General features: G+C 64.6%; 2 protein-coding genes across 8 annotated transcripts; both read left to right on the top strand.

Moving 5' to 3' along the window:
• The first annotated feature begins 13 nt into the window (after nucleotides 1–13).
• TNFRSF4 (TNF receptor superfamily member 4) lies at nucleotides 14–6177 on the top strand. Of its 6 annotated transcripts, none has more exons than XM_040645588.1 (10): nucleotides 14–149; nucleotides 1252–1419; nucleotides 1565–1803; nucleotides 2181–3376; nucleotides 3620–3742; nucleotides 4251–4352; nucleotides 4705–4771; nucleotides 5325–5521; nucleotides 5693–5797; nucleotides 5890–6177. In XM_040645588.1, the coding sequence occupies exons 4-10, from the start codon at nucleotides 3229–3231 to the stop codon at nucleotides 5958–5960; spliced, it is 813 nt and encodes a 270-aa protein (XP_040501522.1). In that variant the 5' UTR covers nucleotides 14–149; nucleotides 1252–1419; nucleotides 1565–1803; nucleotides 2181–3228; the 3' UTR covers nucleotides 5961–6177. The 6 variants fall into 6 exon arrangements, with proteins under 6 accessions (XP_040501522.1, XP_040501524.1, XP_040501521.1 ...); XM_040645590.1 differs by having other exon boundaries at nucleotides 1252–1427; nucleotides 3173–3376; XM_040645587.1 differs by having other exon boundaries at nucleotides 1252–1427; nucleotides 2184–3376.
• Nucleotides 6178–10101: 3924 nt separating this feature from the next.
• On the top strand, nucleotides 10102–13125 carry TNFRSF18 (TNF receptor superfamily member 18). Of its 2 annotated transcripts, none has more exons than XM_040619348.1 (5): nucleotides 10102–10329; nucleotides 11191–11310; nucleotides 12196–12418; nucleotides 12585–12787; nucleotides 12856–13125. In XM_040619348.1, exons 1-5 carry the CDS (start codon nucleotides 10164–10166, stop codon nucleotides 12978–12980), a joined length of 837 nt encoding a protein of 278 aa, XP_040475282.1. In that variant the 5' UTR covers nucleotides 10102–10163; the 3' UTR covers nucleotides 12981–13125. The 2 variants fall into 2 exon arrangements, with proteins under 2 accessions (XP_040475282.1, XP_040475283.1); XM_040619349.1 differs by having other exon boundaries at nucleotides 10119–10329; nucleotides 12331–12418.
• The last annotated feature ends 4368 nt before the right edge of the window (nucleotides 13126–17493 follow it).

Here is a 17493-nt window from a genome sequence, read left to right as displayed (position 1 = left end):
GCAGGTGCGGAAGGGACCGGGCCCCTGGGTGGGGCTGCATGTGAGGGATGTGTTCAGCGATGGGGAGGCCCGAGGGTACGTGGGAGAGGGCTGTCGCAGGGAGCTGAGGGTCTGGGCTGCGGATTCAAAGTCAGGAGCCTGGAGCCTGGGTGAGACCCCCTGGGAGGGGCTGGGTGGGGGGACAGGAGTTCCTGGTAGAGAGGGAAGATCTGAGGACAAGCCCTTGGGGCAGGGGCTGGGGGGAGAACGCAGGAGTCCACCAAGAGTCACCTCAGAGCCCCAGCCGGCCTGGCTGTGGAGGACGCAGCAGAGGTGGCCAGGGGACCTGGAGTCTCACTGAGCCTGTGGTCGGGCTGGGGGGGGCCTGAGAGCCTGGGGATGGGACACAGCTATTGGCGGAGGTCCCACCAGACCTGTTTTCTCATGCTTGCTGTCCCAGGCCCTTTCTGGGGGGTCAGCTGTGCCCAGTGCTTATGTGGTGTGTGGGGACAGAGGGCATTGAGCTGTGAGGAGTTTAACTGACTGAAGGTCCCTGACCTCACGTGCCTCCGAGCTGCCGCCTTCAGCGCCTGCCCCCTGCCCCCGCACCCCTCCGTGCTGGTCATCCCCTTCGCCCAGAGCCGTGGGCTATGGCGTCTCAGCGGACAGCTCCTCTAGCCAGTGGGTCCACTCAGGCCTTAGAGGGCCCTGCTCAGGTGGGGGCTCCAGCCGGGTGGGCAGAGGGGCTGCCCTGAGCTGCCCCTGTGACCCGCCCTTGCCACAGGGACCGGCTTCTGCACAGCGTGGGGTGGAGCCGCTGTAGGGAAACTGGGGTGCGGTAACACCTGCCCTGGTTTCCAGGCAGACAAAGACTTGAGAAGGGACAGGAGTGTGTGGCAGCAGGGGTCCCCATGGTGGCCAGGCCCACGTGGGTGTCGGCAGCAAGCAGCTGTGTGATGCTCGGCACAGGTGTGGGCTGAGCCCAGGGTCGGCTGGGCCCCCAGGATGGAAGCTGGGCAGGCGTCTGACGTGCTTAGTAAGTTGTTTGCTCTGTGGGTCAGCGTGACAGATGTCTGATACGTGGGCCAGGTGTGCAAGGCCTCGGGCCGTGGGGGCCAGTACCGCCAGAGGCCAGGCAGCTGCCACGTGCCCCCAGAGGAGGAGAGGGGCACGCTGGAGGGGGTGCTGCCCACCAGACTCCCAAGTTAGCTCAATGTCAGAGGCTACAGCTTGTCAACTTAAAAAAAAGATTTTTCTCACCATCTGCGGAAGACGGGGGCGCACACGCGCACACCAGGCTGCCTGATGCTGTGATCCCCTCCCCTGCGTGGCCCCCCCGCCGCTGGCAGAGCTTGCCTCTCCCTCCGCCCCAGCTGTTGTGGGCCGTGGCCTCGGCCGTGGCAGCCTTGCCCAGCACAGCCGGGGAGGAATTTCCCACAGGTGGGCCGGTGAGCTCAGCTTTCTTACCTGTTGTTGGGGAGTCGGGGAGGGGAATTTCCAGCTTCTACCCTGCTCTCCTCCCTGAGCGAGGCCCTCTGCCTGAAACTTTGTACATTAACTGGTGGATGGTTCATTTCATCTCAAGGTTACGGTGTGAAAGGTACAAAAACGACACAGTGTAGCCTCCCTGCCTCAAGGGCACCCAGTGATGTCGGAGCCGGTGTGGGCAGGCTTCCACACACCGCAGCCCTGCACACGGCCCTCCCGCCTGCCCTGGAACTGCCGCGCCCACGTCCGAGGCCGCCAGGTGCTCCGGGGGACCATCCGTGGGTCATCCCAGCCTTCACTGTTGCGCTGGAGCTGTTGGGACACCCTAAGCCCAGGGTGGGTATGTGGTGAGGCCGGCTTGGCCCGGCCCCCGGGGGGGACACAGCCGTCCTGCCGGCCCCCCGCCCAGCCAGGGAGTCAGAGTGGGTGCAGGTGGACCCCTCACCCCCACCGTCACAGGAGCAGCCGCACACACGTGCCTCACACACACACAGGTTCCTACATGCTCCCAGGCATACTTTGTACCCAGGGTACAGGGCAGGTGCCGTCCTAACAGTACCGTGGACGATTGTCTCCAGTCCTGGGGCCGGGCGTCTGAGAGCAAGTGTGGGCAGGGCTGCTTTCTCCTGAGGCCTCTGTCCTTGGTGGCTGACACCTCCTTCTCCTTTGTCCTCACGTGGCCTCCCTCTGCGCTCTCCTGGGGTCTCTCCCAGAAGGACGCCAGCCCTTTGGGATCAGGGCCCACCCCTCTGACCCCGTCTGAAGTTTACCACCACCCTAGAGGTCCCGTCTCCAAACGGCCAAACGTTGGAGGTCAGGGCTTCACCCCGTGAGTCTGGGGACACAGGCCAGCTCCTAACCCCTGCTTGTGCACTCGTATGCGCGCCACTCACGCCTGCGCCCCTGCACGCGCTCCCACACGCTTGCATGCTCCGCGTGTAGGCACAGGCCCCTCAAAGCTCTTGACCACTGCCTCAGTCTGAGTTTTGGACGCTCGGGCCAGGGAGCACGCTCTGGAGTCTGCGGACCGCTGCTCTTCCTCCTGAGCCAATGCCCCGTAGAGGGTCCAGAGCAGAGAGGCCTGTCTCCTGACCCAGTGTGCTGCCTGTGTACCCATGTGCCCCGTGCACCCCTTTGCTGAGGGAGCGGTGAGGATCGGCGCAAATGTAGCCTTTTGTGGGGGGCATCGTGGGAGTGGCCACCTGCTCCCCAGGGGTCTGCCCGGCCCTGTACAGGGAGAGTGGGTCCCCAGAGGAGCGAGCTTGTGGAGGGCTCCGGAGACTAGCCTCATCCAAACGGCTTGGTTGGGCTGGGCACAGCAGGAGGGTACCCAGTGTGCCCAGCCAAAGGGGCTCCACGTCCCTGGTGAGATGGGGGCAAGAGAGGTCCAGTGTGGGGGGGTGGGTGCAGACTAGATGTGCTGGCCCTGGCAGGGGTCAGGAGGCTGTGGGTCCTCACTTTGGCCCCAGGTCTGTGTGCCGGGTTGGTGCCCAGCTGCCAGCTGGCTGAGCCTGAGGTTAGTGGACGTAGTTGAGGGGATGAGGGCCCCGGGGCCCAGGGCAGGAGAGAAGCCACAGCCTGGAGGGTTGCTGCCCAGACTAGCTGCCTTCTTGCCACCAGCCCAGGTCAGGGGTCCCCAGCCCTTCCTGGGCCTCCCTCCTCCTGGTCCCCTCCTCCTCTCTCCCTCCCCACCCCTCCTCCGCAGCCCTTATAGCCACATCCTGCAAGGAAAAACCCCAGACTCCTGCACCGCCCGCGGAGATGAGGATGTTCGTGGAGCCTCAGCGGCCCAGCGGGCCTCACTCTGCCCTCCTACTCCTGGGGCTTGTGCTGGGCACTGCAGCCGGGCTCACCTGTGTGGAGAATGCCTACCCCAAAGACGGCAAGTGCTGTCATGACTGCCCACCAGGTGAGTGGCCTGGCCAGAGTTGGGGAGGGGTGCCTATGGGGACAAGGGGACCTGGGACATGGGGGTGGGAGACGTATGGGGACGGGGGTTGGGGAGAGGGGAACATGCAGGTGGGGTCCCAGGACACTAGTGGACTCGGGCTGATAGAGTGGGTAACCTGCAACCAGGCCCAGGACCGTGGGCCTCCAGGACTGGGGTCGGGGCTGCTGGGCCGTGCTGAGTCCTGTCTGCCTCCCGCTGCAGGTTATGGGATGGAGAGCCGCTGCAGTGGAGGCCAGGACACCCTGTGTCTCCCGTGTCCGCCTGGTTTCTACAATGAGGCTACAAACTATGAACCCTGCAAACCCTGCACACAGTGCAATCAGAGTGAGCGCCACCCCTGCCCGGATCCCGGGACCCCCACCTGAGTCCCTGTCGCCCCGCCCAGGCGCTCGCAGGAGGTCCCCACAGCCGCAGAAACAAACCCCAAACCACAGTGGGGCCTGCTGCACCACGGAGGCCCCCCAGAAGCCCCTCCCTCCTCCCAGGGGGCTGAGACCACGTGGAGTCGGGCAGGAGCACGTGCCTGCCAGCGGGCCTTTGGGGGCGGTGAGAGCCGGATGCCACCGCCACCGCCACCGCCACCGCCACCGAGGGTCCTGCTGCGGGCCCGGCCCGAGGTGGGAAGGGAGGCTGGAACCGCCACGGGGATGCGTCCCAGGGGCCACGTGGCCAGAAGGAATATGGCATCCAGGGACGGGAGAGAACCAGGAGCTGCCCGGCTGCGAGGGGGCTGCTGGTCTGGGAGCCCTTGGCCTCCGTCCTCCAGCCTGCCCTGCAGCCCTGGCAGCCCTGGCATTCCCGCCCACTGTGCCTGCCTCACCTGACCCCCCAGGAAGTGGGAGCGAAGCCAAGCGGAGATGTACAGCCACACAGGACACCGTCTGCAGCTGTAAGCCAGGCACGGAGCCCCAGGACGGCTTCAAGCGCGGAGTCGGTGAGCCTGGGGGTGGGGGTGGGGGTGGGCAGCGTGTGCATGAGAGGTCAGGGTCTGTGCCTGTGGGGGCCTCGGGAGCAGTGAAGGAAGCATGACTTCCACATCACATGCTCTCACTTCCCATTGCACCCCAACCCCAGGTCATCCCAAGTTCTCTCCCCCATCAAACAGGCTAAGCCAGGAAGGGGTGTGGGGTCACCTGGGTCAGGGCCAGTGGGTGGAGTGTGGCAGGGAGGAGGTTCTGGAGGCTGTGGGGGTGAGCGCCCAGCCCTGCAGGACTAGCCTGCAGCAGCTGCTGCGTCCAGGTCCCCGAGGTGGCAGTGGAGAGACTGTCCTGCTGTCTTTGTTGCAGACTGTGCCCCATGCCCACCGGGACAATTCTCCCCAGGTGACGACCGGGCCTGCAAGCCCTGGACCAAGTGAGTGACCTGGGGGGCCCCTGGCCCCTGCCCCCCCGAATGGCCCTTGTCCCCCCATGACCCTGGCCCCACCATGCTGCCCACCTGCTCAGCCCTGGTCCAGCCTCCTCCCACCAGCCTGGCTGGAGTGAGGAGTGTATGAGACTCTATCCCAGGCCCTGCAAGGATAGAGAGCACGGCTCATGCATGGCTGGGGACTCCGCGGTGGGGACAGGAAGAGAGCAGGGGGTGGTTTGAGAGGGTTAGGTGAGGCTGGAGCAGATTGGGAAGAGACAGTGTGGGGAGAAGAGCGAGGGGAAATGGGGAACGAGGGTGTGGGGCAGGCGGCCCCGGGTGTAGCCGAGTTTCCCTTGGGGGTATGGGGCCTGGGCAGGGTCCTTGGCCTGTCCCCTGGGTGGGAGTGTGATGCTGCCTGAGGTGATCGGGCGTGGATCTCCTGTTGCTCCCCACATCTCCCTGGTCCTATCTCAGTTCTGGGCCCATCCAGTCCGTCTGGGAGAAGTCGGCAGGAGTGGGGGGCCTCCGGCCTGATCAACACCCCTGCCTTCCTCAGCTGTACCTTGATGGGGAAGCGTACGGTGAGGCCAGCCAGCCAAAGCTCGGATGCTGTCTGCGAGGACAGGAGCCCCCCAGCCACACTGCCGTGGGAGACCCAGGGCCCCCCAGCCTGGCCCCCCACCACCCAGCCCACCACGGCTTGGACCAGGGCCTCACAGGGGCCCTTCACACCCCCTACGGAGCCCCCCAGGGGTAAGGGGGGCCTGGCCTCACCCCAGCAGGGCCCTCCCCCAACCCAAAAGAGAAGGGGGGTGGGGAGAGAGGGATGGGGTGGTGATGCCCTCTGCCCTCATTGAGGTCCTCCAGGGGTGGAGTCCTTCCTCTGGTGGACCCCCCCCACCAGCGGACCCTGCCTCCCCACAGGCCCCCAGCTGGCTGCTGTCTTGGGCCTGGGCCTGGGCCTGCTTGCCCCCGTGGCGGCCGCGCTGGCCCTGCTCCTGCACCACAGAGCCTGGCGGCTGCCCCCCAGTAAGTACCCAGTGTGGCCCCAGCCCAGACTGCCTCCCAAAGGGCTGAGACCCTTACCCACCTCCCACCTCTTGCTCGTTCCTCCTCCCCAGGTGGAAACAGCTTCCGGACCCCCATCCAAGAGGAGCACGCTGACGCCAACTCTACCCTGGCCAAGATCTGAGCAGCTTGCGCTCCCACCCCAGGCTGGGGGCCCAGAGGGTCTGCTAGACGTCGAGGGGCATTGGGGTGCCCCCAGGCACAGGCCGCCACGCCCCGTCTCCCCCCACCCCACCCTGCGCCGTTTTAGGTGCTCCTGGGCTGGCACCCAGGGCTCTGCTACGTATGCTGTGCATACTCCCTGCCCAGCGTGGTGCCCCCAATAAACGACCTTGACCTTGGCAACTGTGGGTCTCTGACTGGGCTAGTGGGCTGGGGGCCTCGCAGCCACAGTGCGAGGGCTGGGGCTGTGCCCGCTCTGGCGGCAGAGGGATCTGCAGTCTAGGCAGGGGTGTGGGGTCGGGGGCTCAAGCGGACCCCACTCAGAGACGCCAGGACCCCCGTCCTCACCCCTTCTCTGGGCACATCCCGGCACCTGCGGTGGGACGTGGAGGCCAAAATAAATATCCTGGGGGGATTAGACAACCCAGCAGCTGGTTGGGGGATTCCAGGAGCTGCTGCTCCGAGCCCCTAAACCTGGGTGAGTAGGTCCCAGGCACCCACCGCGAGCCCACAGCTCTGGCATTAGCGGGAGCAGGTAGGAGACCTGGGGCTCTGGCCCCAAAGGGCACGTTTGAGGGTGACCCTTCAGGCTCTGTGTGTCCTTCCAGAGCAGAGAGCTCAAGAGCCATTCCTCCTCAAGGCGCCGTGAGCCCCAGGCCCTGCCAGACCTGCCTGTGGGTCGCGGGTAGCGAGTGGTGAAGGTTGGGCATCACCACTTTGGGAAAGTAGAGATTTCCAATCAGGCTGAGCCTCGGTCTGCCCTGGGTGTGGACAAACGGCCCCAGTGCAGAAGAATCCCAATGCCCGTCGACAGGAGGGTCCCGCTGACTGTGACGTGCCGTCCACGGCCATGGCGCCTCTCCTGCTGGGTTGCCAAGCCAGATGGCAAATGTCCTTTGCGGCGGCCGGTGACCCGCAGCCACAGAGACTCTGGGCCCTGACTTCGGCAGAGCCCTGGCCACCAACCCTCCTTGTTTCCTGGGCCAGCTTTCTCCCCAAGGTCGCCCCAGAGGCCTGTCCTCTGAGCCCTCCACCCCGGCCCGAACACTGCACAGGAGGACAGAGCTGTCCGTGCTCACCCACACCGAGTCCCCACAGGCTTCTGGCTGGGACTCGGCAGTGAGCAGAGCAACGGAAGCCGTGCCCTCGACACAGGCAGCAAACCCGCACCCTTGATCTGGGAACAGTGGTCCCCAGGACCGCATGGAGCCTGTGGAGAGGTGCTGTGGGACGGGCTGGAGGGGGCAGGGTGGGGGCAGGGCTTCCTCCCCACGCCTCCCAGCTCTTCCCTCAGCCAGGACACCCTCCGCTTGCCTGGCTGCTCCATGCCTGCCCTGGGGTACAAAGATGGACGGAGTCACCTTCTCTTTGCTTCTACACCGACCCTAAGCACACTCTCTGGCCTCTCACTGCCTGCTGAAAACCGTCCCACTTTCTCCACCCCAGGCCCTGCCTGACCCCCAGGCCTGGGCCTCGAGCTGTGGCCCTGCCCAGGGCCCTGTCCCCCAGGCGCCTCTCCCACTGGGCCCTTCCTCCACTCCCCCTCCCGGTGCCCCATCCGGCCCTGCTGCCGTCAGATCCCCATCTCCACGGGCCACCACCCTTCTGGTTACTTCTTGGACTCCATGAGGGAGGGACCCTCTGCTAACAGGAACAGGGTTACGTGTGTGAAGCTGGAACAAGTGATGATACAGAGCTGTGGTGAGCGGCCCCGAGTGCTGGAAAGCACAGACAGCAGATAAGCTCACCTCCCCCTCGCTGCCCAGCTGTAGGGGCTCCTCTCATCCCCGCAGCCTGCGGCTAGGGGCGGTGGGGCGGGGGCTTCCGGAGGGGCTGGAACAACACGGCAGACGCAGGCGCTGACATTTGGCTGACGCCACGCCTGCCTCTGGAGGGGCCTCGCTCCTGAGCCGCTGTCTCTGTGGGCATTTGACCTTGGCCCTTTGATTTCTGCGCTGCCCTGGCGGCCACGGAAGAAACTTCCTCTCCCACTCGCCCCCGGGCCCTTCCAGCGGACCTTTTCTGCACAGAGCTCCTCCTTTCCAGCTCCCCTTCACCCGTCCCCACCACACACCGCTTCCAGAAGGACCAGCCGACACATGGCACGGTCTGACAAGCACTGGGTATCGATCATACTTTCCTGGGCCACGGCATGTCGCGCACTTACCAGAACCGGGGGGACTCTGTACTGCCACAGACCGGACGGACCCCTCGGGTCTTTGAAATGAGCAGTGGACGAAGGTCTAGAACTGCTGGTCTGTGTGAGCCCCTCTCTGTCCCAGTGCTCAGACTCATCGCCCGGTGTGGGAGCTGACCGGAGATCTCAGGGCTCTGCTGGGCTCGGGCCCCCTGGAGCTACGGCCCACCCTAGAGCCCCCCTTTCCCTGCACGACCAGGTTACCCCCTGCACAGGGGCTGTGCATCCTGGGGCTTGGAGAGCCGAGTCACAACGGGCTAATTCATTTTACCTCAGAAAAGGAGCCAGGTCTCAAAGGTCACTACCACAGCTGTCACCACACCTTCAGCCCGAGGGCATAAGCGAGGTCCCACTCCTGAGACCCTGGCCCCAGGGAGGCTTCCTGGAGGAGGCAGGGCCCCAGAAGCCCTCTGTGCCACATGCAGAAGCGGAAGCTCAGAGAGACAAGGGACAGTCTCACGGCGTGTTGGAGGCTGAATTTTCTGTGATTTGAGGGCTCAGTCAGGAGCTGGCCCGCCACACCCTCCAGGATGACCAGATTTGCCCGGAAAGGTCTGGGTGGGGACCAGCCCTGCAGTTAGAGCTGGGACCTGAGCAGGCCACCTCTGGGCCAGAGCTTCAAGAGACTGGAGGGTTTGGTCAATGCCCGGATCCCTCCTTACCAGCAACCTCGCCCAAGATCTGAGGAGGTCCTTGGGTTGGGAGGTGTGAGGGGCTCCCCTGGGGGCTCTAAGCCATGAGCATGTCTGCACAGCTGCAGCCCAAAGGAGCGGGTATGTATGTGTGTTGGGGAGCCGGAACCACCTGGAGCCTGGTCAGACCTTGTTGGCCAAGTGAGGGGGCTTGTCCTGATCCCCAGAAAGTAAGGGGGGTGTTGTCCCAGTGCCTGGAAAGCGGGAGGGCCCCTTCTGATCCCTGGCAAGTGGGGGGCCTCTTGGTGTGGGGCTCTGTGCTGAGAATCGGTGGCCAGGGCCATGATGCTGGCAGATGGCGGCTCTGGGGCCTGCAGGTTTCACTGAGGACGAGGGAGTTGGAGGAGATCTGTAAGAGCCCGTGGGGCCCTCCTGAGGAAGCTGGGGCAGGGGTAGGGGACCCAGCCAGACACCAAGGGGGGCACAGCGAGGGAGCAGTCCCCGGCCAGACCGTCCTGGGGGTCCCTGAACCAGCCCACCTGTGGGCACTACCCACCTCAGGGCGCCGTCTGCCACCTAGCAGCCAGCACCCACCCTTTCTGCAGGCAACCCTCACTTCAGACCTGACAGGTGGCAGGTTTTGAATAGAAAACATTTCTGACCCTCTCCCTTCCAGTCCTGCCCCAGACGTTGTTGGGGATGCGGGTTGTGTTCAGCGCACGACTCTCCCCCATACGCACACATGTGGGGCATGTTTAGTCTCTGGGCAGGAACACTTAGGAACCCCCAAGGTCACCCCCGACCCCGCCAGCGCGGGAGTCTCCTGGAGGCCCCCGGCCCCACCCTGTGTGGTTGCACTCTGCAGCCTGCGGAGACCGCCTCCCCGAGATACAGCTGCGCTCAGCCGACTTAAAAGAGTATTTATTATTTAGAGCAGCTTTGGGCTGCATTAGACTCGCGGGGAGCTGCAGAGGCTTCCCACGTGCTCCGCCCCCCCCATCGCCCTCCCCCCAGGGGCCGTTCGTGACAGCGGACGCTGGGCTTGGACCAGGGCGCGTGGTCTGCGGCGGGGTCCCGCGCGGCTGTGCGCTCTGTGGTTGGGACAAAACGCTAACGACGCGTCGTCACCACGGTGGTCACACGGAGTGGTTTCGCCGCCCCCGGGTCCCCGGTGCTCCGCCCGCCCCTGGAACTGCGAGCTGCCGGGTGTCACAGCCGGTGCGGATGGGAACAACTTCTGTCCCCTCCCGGAGTCAGCCTGCGGGGCGGGGTCTGGGCGCGCCCGGATGGGGGCGTGGCGGGGCCGTCCCCTCAAATCTCCCAGCTCCGTCCCGCCATGGGTGCCATGGAGGCGAGGGGCGCGCGCGTGGCCCTGTGCGGCGTCACGCTGCTCTGCGCGGTGGGCCTGGGCCAGCGCCCCGCCGGGGGTCTGAGCTGCGGCCCCGGCCGCCTTCTGCGTGGAACCGGGACGGACGCGCGCTGCTGTCGCCTGTGCGCCCCGGGTAAGGCCCGCGCGGGGAGCCTGTCTCGGAGGGCAGCAGCGCGGCGCCCTCTCCCTGCCCTCAGACACCCAGGCCCGCTCCGGCCTCGACGGGCGGGGGGCAGACCTTCTGGGTCCAGAGCCCACCGTCCCAGGGGAATGGGTGAGGGGGCGTGGGGCAGAGAGCAGCTCAGCTCTGGCCGTGGCCCAAAGGGGGAGTCAGGGGCTAGGGGTGCGAGAACCTTCCCCAAGGCGGGTCTTGGGTCCCAAGGTGGAGGAAGGCTGTCCCAGCTCTTACTGAGTGGATAGTGAGCCCTTCGCCGTCACCTGGGCCACTTTCTGCACCACCCCCACCTCGGACCTGCCTCTATGGGTGAGGCACAAGTGGCATGTGCCAGCTTGGGGACACATATTGCTGGAAAACAGCCCAGAGTGTCACCCTGCTGGAGCCTGATGGTTGGAAGAGGGGGTCTCTGAGGGCCCAAAGTTTCTGTGTGGCAGGCAGGGACAGGCAGGAGGAAAAGGGGAGAGGGAGTAGGTCCCCCAGGTGGCCCCTTGTCCAGCAGGGACATGTTCTGGTCACATGCCAAGAGTCACAACCACCCTGGGTGGGAGCAGCTTCAGGGCAGTGGGGGACACAGCCGGGCCACATGGGTGGAGGAGCTCGGTGGCTGGCGGGGGAGACAGCTGGACCCCACTGGGGTCCTGGCTCCCAGACAGGTGCCCTCTGCCCCCTGGGGCTGCCTGAGGGTGGGGGTATGGACTGCCCTTCCCTATATCACCCCATTCCCTCTGGAGGGCCTGGGGGTGGGGTGGGGGGGGAGTCCTGAGGTGGGAGGGGCTTGGCCCAGCTGTTGAGAGGGCTGGCTTTTCTCTTGCTCAGCTGAGGTTTGTCCTGAGGAGGACTGCATGTGTGTTGAGCCAGGGTTCCACTGTGGCGACCCCCAGTGCAAGACCTGCAAGCACCACACTTGCCCGCCCGGCCAGGAGGCGCGGCCTCACGGTAAGTCACTGGCAGCTGCGACCTGAGCGGGCGGTGGGCTTGGCCAGGGCCCAGCCCGAGCTCACGGGAGCGGGTGTGTCGCGGGTGCCGTGAGGGTGTGGAAGGATGTGCGTGTGTGCGGAGGGTGCAGACATGTCCTCTGGGCAGGCAGGCACGGGCGTCTCGGGTCCTGAGAAGCCGGGTGGGTGGGGCCGTCAGCCGCTTATTGCCATAGCCCAGACAGGAGTCCTCGCACCCGAGCAGCTTTGGGGAGTCCTTCCCTCTCTTAGCCTGGGTTCCTCTTTCCAGCTCGAGGGTACTCCTCAGGGCTGGTTGTGGGGAGTAGTGGGGGTGTCCGGGGGCTGTCTAGCCCTCAGGCCCTGGCTCTGCCGATGCCCCAGTACTCCACGTACCCTGAGCATCTGCATGGGGACAGTCCTGATGAAGCTAGGCCTGTCCCCTGTTGCCCTGTCTGGGGATCAACCTTTTCCTGGAAGGAGCAGCTCAAATCCTCTTGGGGCCCGTTTACCTGATGGGAGGGGCATAGTGTAGACCGAGGGGTGTTGTGAGGAAGGGTAGGGCAGGGTCTAGGGTCAGCTGGGGCGCAAGCCTCACCTCCTGTCTCTGGGACCCTCACTGGCCTCTTGCCCTCCAGGCTACTGGACCAAGCATAAGGCCTGGCCTGATTCTTGCCTGGTTTCTACTTCCACCTTATCTGGGCTTCCTTACCCTCCCGCCTTAGGCCCCTGTACTCCCCTCTGGCCATGTGCCATACAGCTCTCCTCTCCCAGATCCCCCAGGGACGTCCACTCAGCTCAGGGTCACAGCCTTCAGGTCCCCTCCGGTCTGCCTGCCCCCAGATGCCTGCCCTGGAATGGGGCACACCTGGGCACTGATTTTTGCCAGGTTCCAGTCTTGCAGGCATCAGAGATCTCTGTCCAATGGATAAGGTGTGTGGGAGTCATTCTGCTGTGGACCCAGGCCCCAGATGGATCCCATCTCTTCTACCCCCGCAAATCCCGGCTGTCTGTCTGTCTCCAGGGAATTTCAATTTCGGCTTTGAGTGTGTCGACTGTGCCACAGGGACCTTCTCTGGAGGTCAAGAGGGTCGCTGCAAACCCTGGTCAGAGTGAGTCCTGGTGGGACCTTCAGGTGGCTAGCTAGTTCCTGAGGGAGGGGCCCCTCCTGTCCTTCTTGGTGCGGTGACCCACACGCAACTCAGAGTACAGCAGCCATGCGGAGGTTTGCTCGGGTGGCCGAGGGCTGACTGAGGGCTCTGTGTCCGTGTGTCCCAGCTGCTCCCAGTTTGGGTATCCCACCATGTTCCCCGGGAACAAGACGCACAATGCCGTGTGTAGCCTGGGGCTGCCGCTCGCTAAGCCGCATGACCCGCTGACCATCGTCCTCCTCACCGTGGCCGCCTGCATCCTGGTCCTGACCGCAGCCCAGCTTGCCCTGCACATCTGGCAGCTGAGGAGGCAACGCGCGTGGCCCCCAGGTCAGTTGTGTCCCCGGGGTGGGAGAGGTGGGCCCTCGGCCTGCCCACTGACTGAAGCCCCTCTGCAGAGACCCAGCTGCTCCTGGAGGCACGGCCGGCAGCCGAGGATGCCTGCAGCTGCCAGTTCCCTGAGGAAGAGCGGGGGGAGCAGCGGTCAGAGGACAAGGGCCAGCCGAGGGACCTGTGGGTGTGAGGTCTGGCTGTCCTCTGCCACAGCAGACGCAGAGCCAGACTCTCCCAGGAAGTGTCCCAGGGATGACCCTTGGGAGCAAGGGCCCTGCACCCTGCTGTGGGGCCCCAGCTCTGGGCCCGGCCCCGCTCCCCTCGATGGTGGAAGTGGGTGGGGGGATGGTGACAGTGACCAGTCTCCCAGACCATGCAGAAGAGGCAGCAGCTGTGGCCAGACCCCATGGGAAATGCAGCCACAGCCATGGCTGCTTCCCTCCCTTGCTGGCCATGTTGGGGGTGGGTGTCTGTGGGCCCCTAGCCCACAGGACGGGAGGCTATGCCCAGTGCAGGACTTGGCTGCAGAGAGCACTCAATAAACCCTTGCCCAGTGACCTGAGTGGACGTGTTCTGGGGTGGGAGGACAGGGAGACAAGGCCTCCCCTACCAGGACCCACAGTCTAGGGTCCAGACTAGGCAGGGCGGGGGGTGGGGCAGAAATCAGGGCCATTCTAGTCCTGGGCACAAGCACTTAGCAGGGACCATGGGACTTGGAAGGCTTCCTGGTGGAAGGGCACCATGATGGACATTGGTCCTGTGTGCCTTTTTGCTGCCCTGTCTGAAACCCCTCCCCTGGCAGTCTGCTTGGTCCTCTGGACCAGTTGGATTCTGTGTCCAGTTTCCAGACCACTGCTGCTCCGGACTCTGGGTTTTGTGCTGGTCACACAGCCTGCTGGCTCCTGGAGGTGCCTGTCCTTGTGTCATTCTGGCCCCAAGTCCAGGGTGAGGTCAGTTTCTACACACAACTCTTCCTGGTTGGGAGGACCGCCTCTGCGTGGCCTGCCTTCGGCTCCCACCCTCCCTGAAAGCCCTGCTGCTTGCTTCCCTCCACCACCTCCCAGGATCCCTCTCCCTTGGGGCGTGGTTCTAGGCTCCAATATTCTCCCAGCCTCCTGGCAGGGCTGGCACCTGGAGAGTTGGACAAGGCCTCCTTGGCACGGCTGTCCAGGGTGTGGAGGCTGGTCTCGACAGCAGGCCCGTCAGGTCCCAGCACATCTGGACGCCTGCCCACAGTCCCCGTGCTCCAGCTCCCCCCCGCCCCGCCCCCGCGTGCTGCCCAGGAGAGCCCCGGACTCATGGGCCCTCACCCCCACTCAGTCCCTATGAGCAGCAAGGACGTGGTGGAGAGATCTGCATGCATCACGTCCAGGGGCTTCACCCCCACCCCCACCCCACCTCGGCTCAGTGCAGCCACCTCACCCCTGGAAGGAGGGATGTTGACAACTCCTTCATGGTTTTACTCCCATGGGAAGCGCTCATCCTCTCTGTCCTGCTGGATCCTAGGCTCTGGGCACTCCCACAGAGCCCAAGTTCCAGGTGAGGGTCCAGGTAAACTAGCTAATAAATGAGAAAACACAGGCCGACTGGCTGGATGTCAGGGGACAGTGGGAGATACCGTGCTGGCCAGGCCAGCGGGCTGTGTTCTGGGAGAGCCCCCAGCAGACTTCTCTGGAATCTGCTGGCCACACTCCTGGCCCCTTTTCTGTCTCCAGGCCAGGTCTCCTGGCTGCCAACCCCTTGCCCTCCTGCTTTGGGAAGCCAGCGCTCTTCTGGGCTTGCTCTTGTCACCTGGGTCACTTGACGGGCGGGGCACATGGGATGCTCACGCTGTCCTGGACCCTCCACAGGTGCTGCCTCAGGCTGCCCTGGGGCAAAGGGCTCCCCAACCCCGGCTCAGCTGTCCCGGTGGTGGTGGAGGGGGCGTCAGGTCATCTGCAGTCACAGATCTTCCTGAGAAACCACTCTGGCCTGCACACATCCGAGTCCTGTGGGACTGCTCTGTCGGCTGACTCAGCATGGAAACTCCCCATGGGGGGGGCCCCATGTGGGGTGACAGCGCCCTGATGTCAGCACGGGGGCAGCACGGAGCAGGGTGGGAGATTCCAAGGCTCAGGTGGAGAATGGGGTGGAGGCTGGATTCAGGCAGCAGCAAAAGAGGGTGGAGAGGGAGGCCCGGCTTGGTGGGCTGGGCAGGAGGGGTCTGGCCCTGAAGATCTCAGGGTTTTGGGAGGACTCAGGGGAACCCGTGTGGATGCTGGATCGGCCCCCTTCTCTCTACCCCTCCCCCACTGCCCCTCGCAGAGATGCCCCCTATCCCTCATCTCGGCTCCATCTGTCCACTCCTGCTCCCCTCCCTCCTCGGAGCCCCCAGAACCCCATGATTTGCAAGCTCGGCCTGGCTCTGAGGCACCCCAGTTCTGAAAACACAGAACAGGGAGGGAGCATGTGGAAGGGCTTGGTCTCCGTGATTTATAGGACAACTCTTTGGTAAAAAGGGTCTGTGCAGGGCCCTGGGGGCAAAAGGGCTGGAGAATCAGGTGGAGACCCCAGGGCATGGGTGGGCAGAGGCTACCACCAGGGGTAGGTGAGGCCTGAGCGAATCCAAGTTCTGGGGGACAGAGCCGTGATGGGCAACGTGGGGGGCAGTGCCCAGGGAAGTGTGGGGAAAGGGTGGGGGCTAGTGCTGAGGTAAGGGGCTGTCGAGAGGCTCCTGTCCCCCTCCTACTCAGCCCAGCTTCCTAGGGTGGGGGCAGGTATGTGCCACCCGCAGAGCCTGGTCGGCCACCTGACCTCCTGGGTCACTGAGCCCTGAGAGAGACCACCATGAGACTGCGCAGGCCAGCTTCAGGCCCCACACTCCTTCCCCTGAAAACCCCCACCCCACAGGACAGGTTCTCTAGCTGTTCCGGAAAACCGCAGCTCCTCTCCCTGGGTAGGAGTCCGGGGTGTCTGTTCAACCTCAGATAAGGGCCTGAAGGCTGCCCTTGGTTCTCAGAAGAGCCACAGCAGCTCTCCACCCAGTCCCCTCCCCTCCCCTTGTTGGAAATGGCCCCTGCCTCTCCCTTTACTGAGATCTGGACTCAGCCAGTGTGGGACTCCCTCGGCCGGACAGAGGGGTGGAGACCCATCTGAGACAGAACTGGACACTCGCCCCTCTCAGCCCCAGTCCTAGGGCAGCTGCAGGGAGCTGTCCAGAGGCAGATGGTCCCCGGCTACCCCCAGGTGCTGGGATGGGCGGCCCTTGATAAAATACGCCCCTGATGCCAGGCCATCACGCAAGGGCTTTGACCAGGACGTGGGGCCACCACCCTGCCCCCCACCTTGTGGTTTCCTGAACACTCAGGAGCAAGCCACTCTTCCTCCAGTGGGGCTGAGCTCTGAGGTCAGAAAAGGACTGGCTCTGGGAGGCGGGAGGCGCTACCCCTGTGTTTCAGTAAGTGGCGGTGCTGGGGCAGAGACACAGCCGCCTCCACCCCCACCTGGCTCATGTTTCCAGGAAGCTCTGGGAGTTGAGGTGCTTTCCAGAGATGCTGATTCAGGCCGGGGCTGCTCCAGACCCCTTTCTCAGACACGCACCCCACAGGAGACAGGCTCTGGGGTGGGGGGTGGTACGGGGGGATGTCTTCGGAGTCCTCGGGGCTCCGTGGGATCTCTGGCTGCAACAGACCCATGGCTACTGGGAGGTGGTCAGCAGACCCTGCGCGGTGTCTGCCAGGGACTGAAGGAAGGCCCAGTGGGTGCCAGTGGGAGGGCCTGTGCTGGGTGGTCCTCCAGATGGAGGTGGCAGGGATGGCGGGGGTGCCTGGGTGAGAGCAGAAGGCACTGCTTGAGTTCCCCACCCACCAGCAGGACCCCAGGACTCACCCCTGGAGGGGGAGAGAGGGAGAGGAGAGGGAGGGAGTGTGGGGGGAGGTAGGGGTGTGAGGGAGAGATAGACACTCAGCTTTCAGGAGCCCATACTCAGCTCCAATGACAAGCTCCAGGTGCAGTGCTGTCAGCCCCATCCCAGGCGCTCGAGAAGCCATCCCTCCCCTGTTGCTGAGGCAGGCTCCTCGAGCCCCTGCCGGGGTCCTGGCCCCCTCTTCTGTGCCTGCTGCCACCACGTCGTCTGGGTACTGGGATCCGCCTCATACCTCCGGATGTTCAGGTGACCCAGAGCCCACAGCACCCCAAACTCCATCTCTGGCCTCCCTCCCCCTGGCGGTCCTTACGGTTCTGGCTGGCAAGGGCCCTTCAGGGCCCAATGTGAGCTAGGTGGGGCCAGGGGAGGGTCCGCATGGGGGCAGGGGTGTGGCTGTCACCTCTGGGGGTTTGGGCAAGCAGAGGTGGTTCTTGGGAAACTTTATTGACATTTGGGCTCTCGAGGGGGTGCCAGGGACCCAAGAGCCACACACAGACCTTTGGGGGAGCCCCAGGAGGGGGCTCAGTTAGGACAGGGCAGGCTGTTCCACCAACGTACACTCCTCTTTACATTGCTCCCACTCAGCAGGGAAAGCCAGCCTGTCACTGAGGCCTTGGGTTGCTCCGCAAGGCCATGTTGGCACTGTGGTGGCGAAAGGGAGCTGGGACGCTCTGGGACAGTGCCATCGGGCCACATCAGGAACCACGAGACAGTGTGCAGGGCAGCGGCCTGGTGGGCAGGGCTTGCAGGGCAGATGGGATGTCAGGAAGGGGTGGGAGAGGCCTGTGAGCTGGGACGT

Source organism: Ursus maritimus, unplaced genomic scaffold (assembly GCF_017311325.1).
Source record: "Ursus maritimus isolate PB19 unplaced genomic scaffold, ASM1731132v1 scaffold_32, whole genome shotgun sequence".
Classification (NCBI taxonomy): domain Eukaryota; kingdom Metazoa; phylum Chordata; class Mammalia; order Carnivora; family Ursidae; genus Ursus; species Ursus maritimus.
The sequence above is the reverse complement of the archived record's forward strand: the minus strand, read 5'-3'. Positions and strand labels throughout refer to the sequence as shown.

Bases quoted from the DNA above. Each gene is read 5' to 3' on its own strand.
- TNFRSF4 (XM_040645585.1), top strand. From the start codon at position 985: ATGGAAGCTGGGCAGGCGTCTGACGTGCTTA. The intron at 3,743-4,250 runs GTGAGCGCCACC...CTGACCCCCCAG, and splicing joins CTGCACACAGTGCAATCAGA to GAAGTGGGAGCGAAGCCAAG. The intron at 5,798-5,889 runs GTAAGTACCCAG...CCTCCTCCCCAG, and splicing joins AGCCTGGCGGCTGCCCCCCA to GTGGAAACAGCTTCCGGACC.
- TNFRSF18 (XM_040619348.1), top strand. From the start codon at position 10,164: ATGGGTGCCATGGAGGCGAGGGGCGCGCGCGTGGCCCTGTGCGGCGTC. The intron at 11,311-12,195 runs GTAAGTCACTGG...GATTTTTGCCAG, and splicing joins CCAGGAGGCGCGGCCTCACG to GTTCCAGTCTTGCAGGCATC. The intron at 12,788-12,855 runs GTCAGTTGTGTC...GCCCCTCTGCAG, and splicing joins GCAACGCGCGTGGCCCCCAG to AGACCCAGCTGCTCCTGGAG.